At 40.5% G+C, this 18,809-nt stretch overlaps 1 protein-coding gene across 3 annotated transcripts; it reads right to left on the bottom strand.

Moving 5' to 3' along the window:
- Positions 1 to 4,248: 4,248 nt before the first annotated feature.
- On the bottom strand, positions 4,249 to 18,725 carry LOC115784912 (transmembrane protein 184B). Of its 3 annotated transcripts, none has more exons than XM_030736317.1 (10): positions 18,299 to 18,725; positions 15,730 to 15,963; positions 12,450 to 12,615; positions 9,391 to 9,481; positions 9,207 to 9,282; positions 8,885 to 8,976; positions 8,358 to 8,527; positions 7,568 to 7,762; positions 7,194 to 7,220; positions 4,249 to 6,590 (listed from the first exon to the last, which is right to left on the bottom strand). In XM_030736317.1, exons 2-10 carry the CDS (start codon positions 15,961 to 15,963, stop codon positions 6,361 to 6,363), a joined length of 1,281 nt encoding a protein of 426 aa, XP_030592177.1. In that variant the 5' UTR covers positions 18,299 to 18,725; the 3' UTR covers positions 4,249 to 6,360. The 3 variants fall into 3 exon arrangements, with proteins under 3 accessions (XP_030592177.1, XP_030592179.1, XP_030592178.1); XM_030736318.1 differs by lacking the exon at positions 18,299 to 18,725 and adding an exon at positions 16,251 to 16,328 and having other exon boundaries at positions 6,361 to 6,590; XM_030736319.1 differs by lacking the exon at positions 7,194 to 7,220.
- Between the last annotated feature and the right edge of the window lie 84 nt (positions 18,726 to 18,809).

The following is an 18,809-nucleotide window of genomic DNA, read 5'->3' on the forward strand; positions in this document are numbered from 1 at the left end:
CTGGGTCACGTGACAAACCGCTGGCATGTTTATTTCTTTGCTACATCAGCTGATTTATTCCGTTATCTTTGGGAGCTGACACTTCTCAGGAGAATTAATTAATTTAAATTAAAAGTTTTATTTCAAGCCAAATGAGCTCTGCTTGAGTCTCTCTCATCATCTCTCTTCATCTTTAGAAAGACTCATTAAATACTACACTTCACATCACTGTTCATTTACTCCACAGTCAAAATGTTGCTGATGTGTCTCTCATATTTAAACTGAGCACAAAACGTTTAGTCTATTTTCGTGTTTGGTCGATTATTACTTTGTTGTAACAATGCTTCTTGGCAATAAATGTTTTACCATTGGAAAGCCTGTTTATTTCTCCTTAAACGGAGCCACATTTGTGAGGAAAATGCATTTGTGAGTTGAGTAGCAGAGTTGAGTATGTGGGTTGCGTCCATGAAAAAGTTGCCAAATCTTCTCTCCCGGTGCCAAACAGCTCATTTTTCTATTGAAATGTTTGGTGTTTATTGGATTGGATGATTGAAGCCTGAAGAAATAATAAGAAAAATTACAACCTAAATTCAGAAGAATTACATAATAAATGTTGGGAAATTATGCATTTGGACTTTATTTTGAAGTGCTAGTATTTGCTCTGCTTCTTTTGTTATGTTAATAGTTTTGGGAATTCCTTCACGATACAACAGAGGTTCTTAAGAGCTTTGGACTTCTGTTATATGATGAATATGTTTCTCTTTGTGTAAAGCAACACTAAATAATTATGATAATTGAAGAATTGCATTGTACTACACATAAAAGTCTTAACAGTTGAAAACAATTAGATGTGTCAAGGTACGTCAGTGTGGCAGGCAGGATGTGGACCCAAATGCAGACTCGGGAGTCAGGCATAAACACAGAACAGGTGGATTTATTGCTGAGCTCACGCAAAAGGTACATACACAGAACAGGGCAATAATCCTAGGTGCAAGGAATCTCAGAGAAACATGGAATAGGGTGCACACTACGGGGAGGAGACCATGAGGAGGAAAGACAACTTGACAAAGGGCAAGGGGAAACACAGGCCATAAATACATACACCAGGTAAAGAGAGAAGAGGAAACAGTTGGACCACACACACGGCTGAAACTAATCACAGTCAACAAGACCAAAGAAGCAAAGCCAAAAACAATGAACAAGAGAGAAGCGGCTGACAAAATACAACTGGAAGTAACTAAAACATGAGAACATCTAAACTGAGACCTAACAACTGGACATGGAAAACACAGGGTCAAAATCAAATCAGGGAGAACAAGACTAGGGAAGTTAAACTCAGGGCAAAGCACACAAGACTGGAGACAAACACTCAAACATCTGACCTGGCATAACAGGTATGGGTACCAGACTGGGGAAACAGGAAATGATCATAAAAGAGAACTACACAACCTAACATCCACCATAACTAAAATAGAGACATCATTAATACAACATAGACATACAGGGATCAGAAAAACCCATAACAACCTACAAAACATGATAAAAACAAAACATCAAATTCCAAAAACCTCAAATGCTGGGCAACTGCCCCAGGATCATGACAAGCTGAGTGTAATCATTAAGACTAGAATTTAGAGTAGTAGAAAAATAGTCTGAAATGGTTTAAATTGCTAAAAGTAATTTTGAATAAGGTAAGTAATGGATTATTGATGGAAAAAACTAAAGGTAATAGATCATAATTTGCATGTGTACACAAATATGCATGTCACTCTTGTAGTCAAGCCTACTTGTGGTTATAGTCATAGTAACAAATGGATAGAAAGGAATGATGCTTCCCAGAGGAAAGAGGCCATTGTTCTGCTGAACTGTGCTGGCTGAGGCGACATCTCCTGAGCACGGGAATCAAACCTACAATGCCCTCGAGCAGTCCTAGCGGGGCTGGGGCTTTATTTCTGATTTCATGTCGTTCTCCATGGTGCTGAACTGTGGTGCTGTCCATTGTCCTGAAGTGCGACCAAGGTCAGAAAGTTAGCAGGTTTTTCTTGATGAAATTCAAATTCAAAAGGTTTCTGAAAACAATATTGCCAAAGCAGCATCAAAATACAATTATAATTAAAGAACAGCACAGTAATTCTGTTATCTATCTATCTATCTATCATAAATTCTAAATTCTGATTCGTGGTACATTATGCTACATCGATTATTTTCTTTATTCTTATGTAAACAGAAAAAAAAAACAAAAAAACGAAAAAACGAAAAATCGCACCATAATTTCTGTACACATAATATGGTGTGGTACAGCCTTTCTCGAAAAGTTGAGAGGCCAAAATCCCTGAATAGTAGGTTAGTGTGTTTTCCCCCACTTAAATAAAAAATTTTTTTTTGTTTTTGGCCACAGCGGCTTTTGTTAGCAGTGGAGAGAGAGACAGGAAATGGGGGAAAGATACAGGGGAAGACACGTGGGCAAATTGGCGACAGGCCGGGACGCGAACCCGCGCTGCAACGCGGTATATGTATGTGGTCGCCGGCTTCACCACTAAGCCACCCAGGCGCCCCCACTTACATAAAATCTTAAAATACCTAGCAGGCTCTAGTTTATATAACAGAGGGATATTTGTAGTTTCATATGGTGCTGAACAATTTACTAAAGTTATCAGTGGTGACAGCAGAAGAATCTCCATCGGCTGAGATAGAGAATGCAACTGCAATGCAAGATTATATGCATAATAATACAAACAGGATACTCTGGGGAAGGTGTGTAAAATGGAAGGACAGTTAATGCCACTGAACACAATTTCCCAGGATGCATTGCATGTGGTCAACATGAGTAAATGGTCCCATCTGTGCACTCATCCAGTGGTACTGGGATTGTAAGATTAACAGTACTCAAGTCCAATGTGATCTACTTTTTCCACACAAACATCTCTGGGGTTTACAGAGACTGATCTAAAAAAACAAACAAATAAACAAACTATCCAATGAGCAGCAGTTCTTTGGGTGAAAATACCTCATTGAAGCCAGAGGTCAGAGTGGAATGGCCAGACTACTCTGAGCTGACAACAGTGACTCAAATAATCACACCCAAGGTATGCAGAAGAGCATCTCTACAGACACAAAATGTCAAACCTTGATGCAAATGAGTTTGAGCAGCAGAAGACCCTCCTGTCAGCTAAGAATGGGAAACTGAGGTTATAATTTGCATAGGCTCACCAAAATTGGACAATAGAAGATTTAAAAAAGCATTGCCTCATCTGATGAGTCTCAATTCCTGCTGCATTGATTGTAGGGTCACAATTTGGCACAAACAACATGAAAGATTGTCTCCATCCTGCCTTGTATCAAAGGTTCAGACTGCTGCTGGTATAATGTTGTGGTTTGGGCCGCTTAAAACCAACTGAGCATCATTTAAATGCTATAGCCTACCTTATTGCTGACCATCTCCATCCCTTTATGACCACAGTGTGCCAGCTTCTAGTGGGATAATGCTTCATGTGACAAAGCTCAAATAATCTCAAACTGGTTTCTTGAATATGACAGTGAGTTCACTCCACAGTCACCAGATCTCAATCCAATAGAGCAAATTTGCAATGTGGTGGAACAGGAGATTCTCATCATGGATGTACAGCCGACCAATCTGCAGAAACTGTGTGATGCTGTCATGTCAATATGCACCGAGATCTCTGAGGAATGTTTCCAGCACTTTGTTAACTCACCCACCGATAGATGGAAGGAGGTTATAATTTTAGTCGCATTGGTCTGACCGTCTGTTAGCAGGATAACTCAGAACATTCTGAAAATAATAAGCAAGTTATGTTTAAAACACAAAAAATACTCGCCAGGCTAATTCTGTCTTTGTGTGGTGCCACACAAAGTTTGTGCTGGTGAAAATTTCAAAGACAGTGTAAAGCAGAGTTCAAAGACTTTAAAAGATTTTTATTATTATTTCTTTGCTACTTGGGCACCAAAAGTAGAATGAAAAGGCAAAAGAAAAACATAAATTATTGATATTGGCATCACCTGTGGGCTTGTTAGTGTTAACTCCCAATATCCCAATCCGTGCAATCTAGCATTAATTGTAAATCTAAAACACTACTTCAGCACTTGACTTTCACTACTCTTTGCAAGGTTCCAAATATTTTTGGATCACCATTTCTAAAAGTGAAATTAACGCAAGATTAAAGTCTTACATTATTTTATATATTTTTGTAATCATGGCGATGGCATCTACAACCCTGCAAAAATGACCAGAAATGTCTTTTTTTCCCCCATTTATCTTTTATTTCCTCTGAAACAACAACAGAAATCAATATACCATCAAAACATGTGATATTACCAATATACAAATTAAAAAGCATTTAAAAAAAAACAAACAGGAGTATATATGAAATTAAACTATCAAAACACAAAAATATTCAAACAGAGCAGTATACCAAGCAATGCCATTGCAGCCATCGTCATAAAAGGTTTTGCAGCACTTAATTTGACTCTATTTACAGCATTCTTTCCATCTGGATAAAGTCTTTCCTGGTTTCAGATATATTCAGCTTTGCAAAACTATGATCTGATAGTGTTTTGAATAAAATGCTTGAGTATGAAATGCTCAGAACAAATGCACTCAACCTGTCTTTAAATGAAGCACTGCAGGTTTAGTAGAAAGATACACAAGTGATGCGGTCATTGGGGCAGAAGGTGGCTGGCAGGGATACGGGTTACAGATAGAAACCAAATACTTTCATTGTTCTCTTTACTGATTATGATTTCCTCATTAGAAAATGATGAGCTACACATCACTTTGGCTGTCTTGACTCCTTTTCTCACAAGGCCTGTGCTGTAATGTACTATGTGTTAACCCGCAGTCACTAACCCGAGTCTGTTAAATTGATATAGTCAACATAAACAAAAGGAGCATCTCAGCCTTTATACTGCTGTGCTCTGCAATTAAACATTTAGAACTACAAACCACAAGCAAGTTATATACCAGCCACTGTGTGAACGCATATTCAACATAACAGGATAAGATATGAACACTTAACTCAAACAGCTCCAGCCATCTTTTGGGAAAAGAGAAACACAATGCCATCCAGAGGCTATCTGGCAAGCCTCTAGGTTTTTAGTCACTTGAGACTTTTTTCCTCACACCTAACTGCTTTCTGCTTTAGCGTGTTCACCAATTTTAAAATGCTCACGCATTCAAGTGCAAATGCATGTGTACAATATTATTCAGAATGTGATTTCAATCTGATTTAAAGCCTTGTTTTCACCAACATATCTATGCATTCTCTATCTGCAGCAGCCATTACAAATGACACCAGCAGAGGCAGGGCTGATCTGTGCAGCACGTAATGCTGTTAATTATGAGATTACAATCCACAGCACATCACAGCTGGGCCGAATCTGCGGGGAAGTGTTGCTTCTTCAGTAATCTGTAATCTGTGTGGGTGCCGTCCTTCCGTCAGTCCCCCTGCCCACGCTAAAATCTCTCCTACAGCTGTTACCTTGCTTCTCCACAAACAATAAAATAACACGAGTCAGGCCAACAGATGGAGTGCCAGTGCATTACATAGTGATGACATGAACAGTAAACTCATAATAGTTCTAGAAAAACAACTGTCCGACAAACCTTCAACGTCAAACAAGCATTAGATAAAATATTTGTCATTGAAGTCATATATTAAAATGAACCCCCGCACTTCAAAGGCTCCTTTGTTTTGCTTTACTAAAAATCAATCCTAAACTTTAAGACAGTGTCTCGTTATTTGGCAATATTTAAGTTAGAGAGAGAGAGAGAGAGAGAGAGACAGAGACAGAGAGAGAGCGAGGGAGGAATATCGAATGAGAATCAGCGTAAATGGTGAATATAAAGAGGCCATGTGTTTCAGTAGAAGATGGCACTTATTTTCTCCAGCTTATATATCACATTTTAATGCCATAGTGTCTACAGTGCAGGATTAAGATGGTATATGCAGGCACGGTTATCTGTACCGTGCCTACAAAATTGCATTTCTGTAAGTAATAGCCTACAATCACAACTAAGACATCAGTACAAATAACAGCCTGGCCAGTAACAAATGCTCCCAAGCTCACTCCTCCCTCACTTTATTTGTAACATCTACATTCTTTTCACGCTCCTTATTTCCCTGCTGTAGCACTCACTTCCTTTTTCCTTAGAAATGACTCTGCCCCACCTCAGTTTTGGCAGTCTGATAACCATGACGAAAATCTGATCTTTCACTGTTATCCAAATGTGAAATAACCAGAACCAGAACCTGAACTTTCATGTTGAGGTCGAAACAAAAGATCTGATTTGTCTTTCATAACTGCTAAAAACTTTATAAGGGCTACAAGAGTAAAAGTTAGCCTCCGAGTGTGTGTGTTTGAATCTCAGAACTCATCATCAGAGCTGAGCAGAAGGGTCTTTTCAGTGTCCCCGCGGGTGCTGAGGTTACTGTGGCTGCGGGAAAGGGGTGGCCCCCCACTTCGCTCTAATGTGGACTGCTGGGTGTACTGCTGATAAGCTGGGGAGAAATTATGGATGGCGTCCTGGACCATGTCTCCTGGATTCATCGTTTCCTTCAGGCTGCTGGAGATGCTCTTCATTGAGGCACAGTGACCTGCAGGCGGGATGGGAAAGTTGGAAATATTAATAAGGAGACTGAATGGAAATATGAGCAAAAAAGGACTGGAACTATGCTTCTATCCAACTGCCAGGTGGACTGTCCAAACAAATCTAAGTAATGATGCAAAGAAGAGATGCATATTTTAACATATGAAAGCCACTTTTTTCAATCATAGCACAGAGAAAGACATCTTTCTTCATTACTGATTTACTGTGCTTCAGATCTTATCACCAACACTTTTCTCTGGATCTGGCATGTTTGATATCATGGAAAGGGATGACCACAGGGTTGGAAAACTTACTGAACAAAGTGGAGGGGTGGGGGGTGGGGCAAAATGATGAACTGACTGCACAATAAATGTAAGAAAACAAAAAAAGGCAGTGAAATATGCATTTTTTTTCCCCCAAATGTGATGCAAAAATAAATATCTAATAAAAATGCCACAAATGAAACACTGAACTGAAGCACATACCACGAGCAATGGCAAAATAATGGTCTTTTAACCACAATCAAACAGGGAAAAAAGACAACAAATGCATTTTAACATAAAGAACTGAGTCACAGACAGACAAGACAGACAGCTAACATCAGACGTACCGTACTGTCCATAGATAGGAAATGAGCCTTGAGTGCCGCAGAGTGAAGAAGGAAGAAAAAGGAGAGAGAGAGATAGATAAGAAACACAAGAAGGTCAAGATGAAAATAAAGGAAAAGAAAAGAGGGCAGAAGAAAAGAGAACAACTCAAAATGAAATTTTGAGTATTAAAGACAGGAATAAAAAAAGGAAGGAACACAAAGAGTGAGGTCAGATTAGCTCTGAAAGACTACACACAAGAACCCTCTGTTAATCACATAACTAAGATTATTATATTACTCTGTTAGTTGCTGTTTATACATTTCACACTCTTTTTCAGTCACGATACCCTTACTACATCAAAACATCAACACACACACATAAACACATCGCTTACCATATGAGTCCAGCCTTTTGTCCATGTAGACCTTGTAAGTGAAAGCATGGCGTAAAGCAATAGCAGCAAAGAACATTTCAATGCAGATGATGAAGTTTTGGTAGCCTGCAGCAACTGTTCCCTCGCCTACAGAGAAATCAGCAGAGTTGATCTGAGGGATAGCTCCACATTTCTCCAGGATGGCCAGCAACATCCCTGAAATGTGCAAAGACAGATAAGAAAGCAGAAATCATAAAACAGAGAGGTGTTACTCAGTAAGACTTCAGTCACATTTGATTTTGTGCATGGCAAATCATGACATGGGACTGATCAGCAACCTCCAATGCTGGAATCATAAGTGCCAAAGCAGTGTTCAGTGTAACATTTTTTTTGGGGGGGGGCATTTTAATGTAAAAATATTGACTCTAAGACTCATTAGTTATGGTCTACTTCACCCAGATCAGTGGAAACACTGTCAACTAACCAACCAATCAGCTTGGCCAATAACCTGTTGTTCCCCTAATGGCCACTTTAAGCTTGCTCCAAAAGTGAGTCAATCGCCATGCTGGAAGTCAACCAGTACCTACATCCACCTTTTACATACAGCCTAGACTAGGGACCCAGGAATTGAAGGGATCACCCCTCACTGAAATTGGGACTGCTGAAAGCATCTACGGTATAATGAGCAGAATGGGCAGCCTTCCTTGTGCCAACAAACAATTCTTCAACTCCGAGTTTGTGTTGCTCACTTTTGCCAGTTTTTCAGTTGCTTATAACATGACAGTTCCAAGGTGAATACAAGCATACTTACCCTGCCAGAAGGAGAGAAAGATGACTGACTTGACCATGAAGAACTTGAGCACGGGATTGTACGGGACGAGCAGTTCACGTGTGGCAAAGTAGAAGAGGAAGAGAGCGTAGAGAGACAGACTTACAGAGATGTTGTAGATAATTGTGACATATAAGTAGCCACTAGCCACACTGGAGGAGAGAGACAGAAAAAAAGATCATGTAAATGGCCTTTAGTTATTACTCACAGCACAGTGTGTGTAATGAGAAAGAGAAACTGCAAGCATTTAAAGCTAAGCATCAGACAGATAAACAGTCATTTCAACTAAAAGCTAAACACTGGAAAATTCATTTTTATTTGGGAAAACTGAATTTCAATCAGCATGCCAGTTATTGGGAACTTGCAGTGCTGTTAGAAGTCTAGAGCAAGTAACATGTTAAAACTCCGTAGAGATAATAATCCTCTGAAATTCAGAAAGTTTCTACAGAAGACGAGTCACTGCTCAGGAGGATGCTGATGCTGTGACTGACGGTGCTATGGAAACATACTTGAAGTCTCCATCTCTGTATTTCCCAAAGGCCTGAAGGATGACAGTGATCACCGCCATCAGGGGTTTAACCACACAGAACTGGAGTGTTGCCTGTGCAAGGGTGAGAGACATGACCGTTAGTGGTGTGGGATACCAACAGTCATTTAAACTTGTGCAAGTAGATTTTTAAGACTTGGGTATGAATATGAGCATGCTAAGCTTGTAGTAAATACTGAGAACACATATTACTGCCAATATGACTTTCATATTGGACAGCACAACACTCAAACACAGTCAGTACAACCTGAAAAAAAAAAAAATCCAAAGGAAGGCACTGGTACCTGCTTGCAAAACCTGAGGAAACCAATGGAGTAGGTTTTACCCCACAGACAGCAGGTCCCATACATACAGCTTGACCTAAAGTGATGAAAAGTGAAGTTAAAAAAAAAAAAAAAAAGTATACAGGACATCTTAACATGAAGCTATACAAGAAAGTCCACGACAATGAAAGTAAATCCAACTTACTCGATAGGTTTCCCTCTGATTTCAGCCATTATGGCACTCTCTCCTCCCAGATACTCATAACACAGACTCAGGAAGTTGTAGATGACAAAGGCTGGAGAGGGTGACGCATAGAGAAAAAGTTTACGGTTTTTCAGAGTGACTGTCTGGAAAACTACTCCTAGATTTAAAAATATATCTTTTTTATTTTGTAACTGGACTTAAGTTGCATCACAAAGCGAAAATGAGAATCTGCATCATCCTACCAAGGAACTGCAAATGACGGATAAGCCATTCTTGGAGGAGAAGCTTGATAACCTTGCAGCATTTATAATGCCAAAACCTAAGGAAATAAGCTCAAAAATACATCGATATGGAAGATATACAGTGTGGTCAGCACAGTGTATATTTATCATATCAGTAGAGGTATTACTATGCCGTAATAACTTGGTGTAATTCTCATAGTAACATATTTTGCTGACAATGTTTAAGAACTGCTGTGACTGCCATTTCTAGGCAGGAAGTGAAACCTATCAGTAATCTTATGAACAACAAGGAAACACAGAGGACAGGCTCAGAATGGGCCTTTGACTGTGCACGCAGACACAGTAACTCGTCTACACAGGGAAAAAAATCCGTAACAGCTGTGAGAGTAAAAGTTTGCCTGAAATAAAAATGCACAGTCATATCTTTAGACCCATGTTATATAGTGTAATTCATCATTATCTGCTATTAAAAGATTTGAAAAAAGGCAACTTATAATGTAATTCTTATCTCAGGCACTGATGTATCTGCTCCTGTTTTGAATATCCACTATTCGTCAAAAATCAAACTAGCTTTAGACAACCTCAACAAATACAGGGCAGTTGGATCATATTCTGTGTAGGGGTCAATTACTGAGGAGTAACATGCAATATAAAAAACCTGACTGGACTGCACAATAATTGGTGTTCCTGAGTTTTCCTGCTGCCCCAGGTGTTCACTGGCTAATTTAAGGATAACCCACAGACACAGGCTCCCCGCTGCCTGAATTCTCTTTACAGCTGAAAGCTGCTGAGCTTTAAAGTAAGCCTGTGATCGCAGCAAATGGACGGCAATTGGGTCCCGGGTTTTTCCAGTGCTGCATAATTACAGATACAGTATGTTTTCACTCTGAAATGCATAAACGTGCTTTTATCATGAAAATAAAAAAATGCTAACTTGCATTTTGAGAGCAAAATATTAATAATAAAAGCAACAGTGCAAAAATATTTTAGTTATTAATTTTGATCCCTTACTGTGGTGACAAAGCACCCTTTGTAAATCAAAGATGTTCTGAAAAATATACCACCAAGTAACATTTACCACAAGACATTTTCAAATGGAACACAACGCTAACGACAGGCTGCCCTAATAACCTTATTCAGCTTTGTTTTTCAATCTTTTCTTCTGTTCTGGAAAATAGTGACAAATACCCATCACCACTTCTGGTCTTCAAAATTATTAACATACGAACAGTTTGACACCCAGCCATATCTTAATAACAAAGATTTAAACAGAGAAGAGAGGAAACCCAACCAGCTCGTGATGAACGCCCTGACACAACAGATACAGCAAAGTGGACCGATTCTGCTCATTTCCAACTCTATATTTTTTATTCTTGGACTGGAACAGCTATGCATGATTCACACTTCACAATAATTACTGTGAATGCTGTTAAGCATTTACAGCACATCCCACAGACGCTCGATTGGATTGAGATCTGGGGAATTTGGAGGCCAAGTCAACACCTCAAACTTGTTGTGCTTGTCAAACCATTCCTTAACCATTTTTGCTTTTTGGCAGGGAGCATTATCCTGCTGAAAGAGGCCACAGCCATCAGGGAATACTGTTTCCATGAAAGGGTGTACATGGTCTCCAGCAGTGCTTAGATAGGTGGTACGTGTCAAAGTAACATCCACATGGATGGCAGGACCCAAGGATTCCGAGCAGAGCATTGCCCAAAGCATCACACTGCATCTGCTGGCTTGCCTTCTTCCCACAGTGCATCCTGGTGCCAGCTGTTCCCCAGGTAAGCAACACATACGCACCTGTTGATCCCCATGATGTAAAAGAAAACATGATTCATCACACCAGGCCGCCTTCTTCCATTACTGTGATCCAGTTCTGATACTCACATGCCCATTGTTGGTACTTTTGGCAGGTGACAGGTCAGCATAGGCACCCTGACTGGTCTGCAGCTTTGCAGCCCCCTACACAACTAACTGCGATGGACTGTGTATTCTGACACCTTTCTATCAGAACAAGCATGAACTTTTTCAGCAGTTTGTGCTACAGTAACTCATCTGTTAGATCGGACCACACGGGCCAGCCTTTACTCCCCATGTGCATCAATGAGTCTTGGCCACCCATGACCCTGTCACTGGTTCACCACTGTTCCTTCCTTGGACTACTTTTGATAGATACTGGCCACTGCAGACTGGGAACACCCCACAAGAGCTGCAGTTTGGGAGATGCTCTGACCCAGTTGTCTAGTTATCACAATTTGGCCCTTGTCAAACTCTCTCAAATCGTTATGCTCACCCATGTATTTTATTTTTTCTTTTCATTTTTGGCCACAGCGGCTTTTTGTTGCCAGTGGAGGGACAAAAAAAAAAAAAAAAAAAAAAAAAAAAAACACACACACACACACACCCACACACAATATTACAGAAAATAAGAAAACGCACAAAAAGCACAACAGGCCCACTTTGAACACTGGTCAGCTACATCATGTGCCTTCTCAAGAATTTGCTTTTTTTCCCCCTCAGTTGCTAGGACACAGGTCTCCCCTCCCCTGCAATCCCAACAGGCCATGGAGACATGAGAACAAAGATGGCAACCTTTGTAAATGAAGACACTATAAAGGCCATCTGCCACTGAGACATCACAGCACATAAATTCTTACACCCTTATTTCTACTGAGTCAAAACACATAAAACACTCACTCTCATCATTGTGGTGGATGCTGATTATAGTGTGATGCCACATGTGGGATTGTACAATCCTGCAGCATAATAGGCCAGTCTATCACCTCACTGGACTGTGTTCCTTTGTCCACTCACCTTCATAGCAGTCTCGTACTGTGTCGAAGTAAACATAATACTCCTCATTGGTGAAGAACAGCAGGCTGAGCCAGGAGTCAAAGGCATAGATGGGAACTATGAAGAGGATCCTAACTATGTGCCGCTGTTCGTTTGGAGAGCTGTAGTAACGTAGGTGCATGTAGATCTAAAGAAAAAAAGAAAGAAAAAAGAGAGTTGACCAACATGAGCCCATCTAAACATATAAAGGGATTTATTCAAGAATCTAAGACCATACTGTGTAAAATGCTCCCACAAAAGACACCATTATCTAACAAGCAACAGGCTTTGCAATGGACCTGCTTGTGCTAGAAATTCTGCATAACCTAAAGACAAAATTAAAAAAACAAAACTTGAAAATACATTGCAGTAGCGAACATGACAGTGAGTTTGCTGTACTCAAGCGGCCTCCACAGTCACCAGATCTCAGTCTGACAGAACACCTTTAGGATGTGGTGGAACAGGAGATTCATATCATGGATGTGCAGCCAAAAAAATCTGCAGTGACTGTGAGATGCTATCATGTCAGCATGGACCAAAATCTCTGAGGATTGTTTCCAGCATCTTGTTGAATCTCTGCCATGAATAATCAAGGCAGCTCTGAAGGCAAAAGGGGGACCAAGTCACTACTAGCAAGGTTTACCTAAAAAAGTGGCAAGTGAGTGTAGACATCCTCATGAGAGCATATACAGTACCAGTCAAAAGTCTGGACACACTTTTCTATTCATATGAATGGGTGAGTGTAGTTAAAAAAAGATAGTTATTAAAACATTTTGTTGATCTCCTATGTATCAAAGAAGAAAAATGCATTTATCAAGTTCCACCAACTATAATGTAGCACCTAATATTTCTAATTTTTGAAATGGAAACATACTGTATTTAAAATTGTTTTTTTTTAATAGTGGAATTTCCTGGACTTAAAATAAAGTAAAGTACAATAAAATAATATAAAACATGCCACAATCTGGGAGTGTTTTTGGGTTTGACAAAACATTGCCACTGTCTTGCAAAGGGGTGTGTGCTGGATCTGTGCTGGAACTGGAATAAAAATCTGGTTAATTGTCCAGCTGGTATTTGTGACTAAAAAAAAAAAAAAAAAAAGAACTTCAAACCACAGTTTAAAGTGTGCTAGTAATCAGGTTCCCTGAAAGTAACTGCTACCTCATAAAACCTGTATGTGTGTAGCCAGTTTGCCAGAGTTGGATACTGGAGTAGTGTGAGTCTACAGAGTGTGTGTTTTGAGTGTGTGCTTGATGTGGGTAACTGATACTGAGCTTTTATCGCTCCTATTCAGAGAAGCAGACGGCAGGAAGAACAGGGTGGGCTGCTGTCACCAGCACCTCTGTCTGCTTCCACTTACACAATGTCCACACCGATCACCTTTCCTGGCCTGTAAACAGACACACACCTCTGGTAAAATAACAAACAGTGGATGACAACATACCAGGCCAGACAGTGCACTTACAGGCATTGTTGCTAGGTGACCCTACTTTGTGCACACACATCTCCTGCTCTTTGATGGTGTTATAGTCAAGCCGGGAGCACCTGTTTCCAGAGTGACAGAAGGCTATTCTTTAACCATGTATATGAAGAGCATCAACAAACAATGGACGAAAAATCATTCATCTATGCTTTGAGGTACAATAGATCCCCCTTACATAAAAGGGATGTTACCTGAAAGCTTCACTCTAACATGAAGGCCAATGAACAAAGACCAGACAAGGTAAACTGCTCTTATGCAGTGTGTTACAGTTCTCTGCAGCACTCACAAAAAGCATTCTCCACAGGTTTTGAATACTTCTGCAAAATTACAGGAGAAAATCTTGGGCACACAAGCAGCACTTCAAGATGAGCTCACTGAGGTCTTGCCATATGTCCATCATAAATTGTCCCATGCTGGGTAAATGTAAGAGGGCCTAATCAAATTCAGTCAATCAAACTTGGCATCCTTGTGGGATTGGACTCAGGGTTACCATGAACTGCAATATTCCAAGTTCACAGCCTGCCAAGGAAATTTACTGTATATTGTTTTCCCATCTCTGTTCCCCTGTATTCCTTGTAATTATACTACTGTCAGCCCAAAATAAAACAAATCCCCCACAAATGCAGATTAATTGCCTGGCTCCTAATCAGTGCTCCTACATTGCACACAGAGAGATTTAAAGGTGGCTGTTGCAACGGTCTTGGTGACCAAAGGTAGTAAGACTAAGACTAATTTCTTACAGTGTCAGAAATTTAGGATGGCCATTTCACAATATTGCTGCTATGTGCTACAGCTTACCAATCAATGGGATTCCAATAGGGAAGAAAATCTATTTGAGCAGCGGCAACAGGAGCTTTTTTTGTATGACGCATACTGCAGCTAACGGGACTGGTCATGGAAACAAATGGCGGTGTAAGTTTACCTGTGCATGTCAGCCCACAGTTCAGTCAGACTTATCAATACACAGACTACATGCATAAACTTGATTAGCAAACATGTTTTTTAGATCCACGTGGCACAGTTTGGCTTGCAATGTACCTTCAAAATTAAGGAACTCTTGCAGTGTGTAGAAGCCCTCAGGAAGCAGATCTTTGATGTGAACAAGTACTTATTCTTGCAGTAAACTTCCCCACAAACACAGTGTACCATATTACTTATTATATTAGTTCAATTACAAACTGTTTTTGTTTCACATCATTTTTTAGCAAATGTGTAGGCAGGAAATTCCTTAATATTTGGAAGAAGCTCTTTCCTCATATAATGCAACATGTTTTTGGTGTGTGAACATCCATATAAAGACTCATAGATTAAAGGGTGCAAAAAAAAAACAATTTAAGTAAATCTACATTTAATTAAGTTTAAAAGAATTATGACCATGATTCAAATTTAGGTTTTGTGTCAATACACTGGCTTAATGTTTTGGGCAAGTGCTGTGGGCAAAGGCAAAGAGAAGAGAAGCAACCACTCATTTAAACGCTGAACTAAACCAACAACAGGTTGGCAAACAGGATATTTGAGTTTTGCCTAGTGATACACAGGCCATATTTAGACTGGGCACAACACAGGTTACACAAAAAGCATAACCTGGTTATTTGTTCCAGTGAAACCACAGGGTGCCCAAATTGCACATGACTCTAGAAAGAACTCTTAAACCCTTGCATTTGTTATTCTAACTTGACCTCTTAGATCAGAGTTTACCCTCTCACTGGTAGCTGTTAGTTCATTTGAACCTGCTGTCATTTAACCATCTACAACCTCCAAATATCAGACTCTACTTACCTGGTGACATGTGATCAGAAGAGCCGTCCAAACAAAAAACCCTGATATAGTTTGGGCCGTGGAAGTCATAAGGAAAATTGGCTCTTCTGGTGTGACCACAGGGGTTTCAGGCACCCAAGATGAATTGGATCCTTGTGGGGCCACAGTGGCTGGGGACCCCAAAGGGAGGCCGCTAGGAGAGTCATTCTCCAACTTCTCTGACAGCCGTTTGACTCGCCACCAAAGCAGACTCATCTGAATGAATAAAGGGTATGGAGGACACTTCATCAATCATCAAATACGCTTTGTGTGATACACTTAATTTACTCTAAACATTTTGTAGCAGCATGCAAAAATCAACACAATGTCACGTTCCAGCTTGTAAAGCCTGAATAAAACACTCTTAATGTGTAAGTGCATCCCAGCAGGCTTGCACAGACTACGACCTAAATCTCATGCCAACATTCGCCAAAGCTGGAACAAGAAAACAGGAAAAGATAAAGAACAGAGCAAAGTAGGACAGTGCACAAAAAAGTACAAACGAGACTGCGTGGCTGGCGGACAGATGAAGCCGGATCAAACGGAAGGAGTGAAGAGAGGAAGCACAAGGTAGGTGGGTGAGGAGGCGCTGGGGAAAAAGGGCCACACACACACACACACACACGTGTACACACACACACACACACACACACCAAGACATGGAGCGGAGGGAGGAGAGGGATAAAGATCATTAAATCAGACTGTGACAGCAAAGAGAATGAGATCTGTGAGATCTGCTGACCCAGTTTCTCCCCTTCTTGTTCTCTGTGCTCTGCTCTGGGCAGAAAGATGTGTAGTGTAGCTAGAAATAGCACTTTATACAAACATATCTCTTGCGAGTAGTGAAACACCTTTGCACAGATTGGTCCAAAAATGCAGACTGAACACAATGATGCCTCTGAAATCAGAGTATAACCTCATACAAATGCATATTAGAAAAAATGGATAAAGATGTTCTTAAGTTTCTATTCCACAAGGCTAAACCTCAGTGGCAGGAGTGTATCCCAGCTGTATATCCTGAACAGGTCCATCACAGGGCATTACAGAGAGAGATATTCATGCTCACATTCACACCTATGACCAATTTAGAATCAGCAGGCATGGGGTGAACACACATCCTCCACACAGTCGCCCGACACACCACTTCTGCAGCTCATAATTATGTAATTATGAGATGTAGAAGTGGTGTTTATCTCATAATTACACAGGCCCGATGAGGACAAGTGAAAACTAGACAGGCGACAGGCCAAACCGGAGCTCACAACATCACACACATCCAGACAGATGCTGTGTTTCCACCCCCTCACCCCCCCATCATCAAATTACATCTCCCTGCAACCATCATCTCTCCACCTACGTCAATGTCTTGGCGCGGATTTCCAGGAAGGCAATAATCTAATAGTTCGCAGTGAAAACTAATTTCACAATGACTTTCAAAGCCTCCTGAACACCAGCTAAATATAGGCTGATGCACAGTGTGGTCATGGATGACTCATGCCACTTTGCCTAAGCCTCAATCAGCTTGTGGCGTTGCAGTAACTGGGAACAAGTCAGCATGTCACACACACACACACACAAGAATGTTTTAGGCAAAAAACAAACAAACAAAAGAACCCACATAAATTTAGAAGGACCATATAGAAAATTCAATCTGCATACCTAGTCTGTTTTTGAGACGTCCACAAAGATATAGCAAGCATATGTCTTTTATTAATATTATATGTGTAATTAAAGAAGCAGCAGAACACTCCACATTTCAGTGTGATCAGCATAATGTGGATTTAACTGCTGAATTTTGATGTTACAAATGATAATGGTAAGGTAAGCTATTATAGAAGCTGAGAGATGTTTTGCTATGCTACCATCCCTGATAAAATAATCAGGAAAATTATTTATTTACAGCTATTATTGCAAATCATTTAAAACAAGTCGTATTAAATTAAAAATCAGACAAATAAGCTACATATCATCTATGGTAGGTCTGTGCGCACTGCTGTGCATATGAAGATGATCATCACCAGCAGCTTGAACTCACAATAACAGCTCGTTGGTTCCCAGTGGGCCACAGACAGGGCAGAAAGGCAGCTCATCAATCCTGCTGACTGCACCCGTGGGTAGATTTCAAAACATGCATTATACTTTGACCTCAATCGACTCGGCACTCTTTGTGACAAGACACGATTTTCAGGCCAGGAGACCTGTTTCAAACATACTGTAACACATCAGGTCACTGAGGCTGTGTTCAGCCAGATGAAGCGAACACAACAGGACTCCTCAGCAATGATTACAAGTAATTTTTATAGTGTCAAGTGTTGCTGGAAGAAAATACACAAAGGAGAAAGCAAGCTTCCCCGCTTTCAACCTTCACATCAGTATACACAGCTGTGCTATACATGTATGAAAAAATAAGCGGAAATTCAGTTGGGATAGCATTTACCACACAACTGCTGGTTTGGACAAGAGCCATTCTGGGTGTTAGAAAAGACACAATAAGGTGAAAAATTATAGCCGCTGTTCGGTGCTAGTGACTCCGTCCTAGCGCTGTGCTTACCTCCTCTGCAGTTGTTTGATCTGCGCTGGGTTGAATCCAGGCATCAATTTAGCTCATCGCCGATGTCGAGCCTTTGAGTACAAAAAGTTATAGGGCCAAGCAATACCATTCAAACGAGAGCCAGCCACGTATGTAATCACTGCATCGTTCTTTGAACCCCGGAAACTCGCCTCCTCTTCTGTGGGAAGAGTCGGCAGCCGAGCTTTAACGAAGCCGACCGCAGCTGCTACCCAGTGTTAGCAAGCCTTCCTAACGCAAACTTAGCACTTACTTCTGTCCGTAAAGAAAAAACAAAGAAATATAACACGGTTTTAGAAAGCTAAACATCAACCACAACGTTGAGGTGTGTGAGAAAACAATTGGTATTATGATGTCATTTCCAATTCAATGCTAATGGACTACTGACACCGTTATTTCGCCCACATCAGCAGCGACTCCGCTTAGCGCATGCGTAGTCACGCCTTTGTGATTCTCATTGAACGTGTAACTTTATACGCACACCCAGCAGCGG

This window comes from Archocentrus centrarchus, chromosome 8, assembly GCF_007364275.1.
Source record: "Archocentrus centrarchus isolate MPI-CPG fArcCen1 chromosome 8, fArcCen1, whole genome shotgun sequence".
Classification (NCBI taxonomy): Eukaryota; Metazoa; Chordata; class Actinopteri; order Cichliformes; family Cichlidae; genus Archocentrus; species Archocentrus centrarchus.

What these genes read in the sequence shown, in the direction of transcription:
- LOC115784912 (XM_030736317.1), bottom strand. Translation starts at nt 15,963, where the DNA reads ATGAGTCTGCTTTGGTGGCGAGTCAAACGGCTGTCAGAGAAGTTGGAG. An exon ending in TTCTGATCACATGTCACCAG is followed by an intron (nt 12,616 to 15,729) that starts GTAAGTAGAGTC and finishes TTTTTTCTTTAG; the next exon opens with ATCTACATGCACCTACGTTA. An exon ending in CTTTCTCTCCTTCTGGCAGG is followed by an intron (nt 7,763 to 8,357) that starts GTAAGTATGCTT and finishes TGCACATTTCAG; the next exon opens with GGATGTTGCTGGCCATCCTG.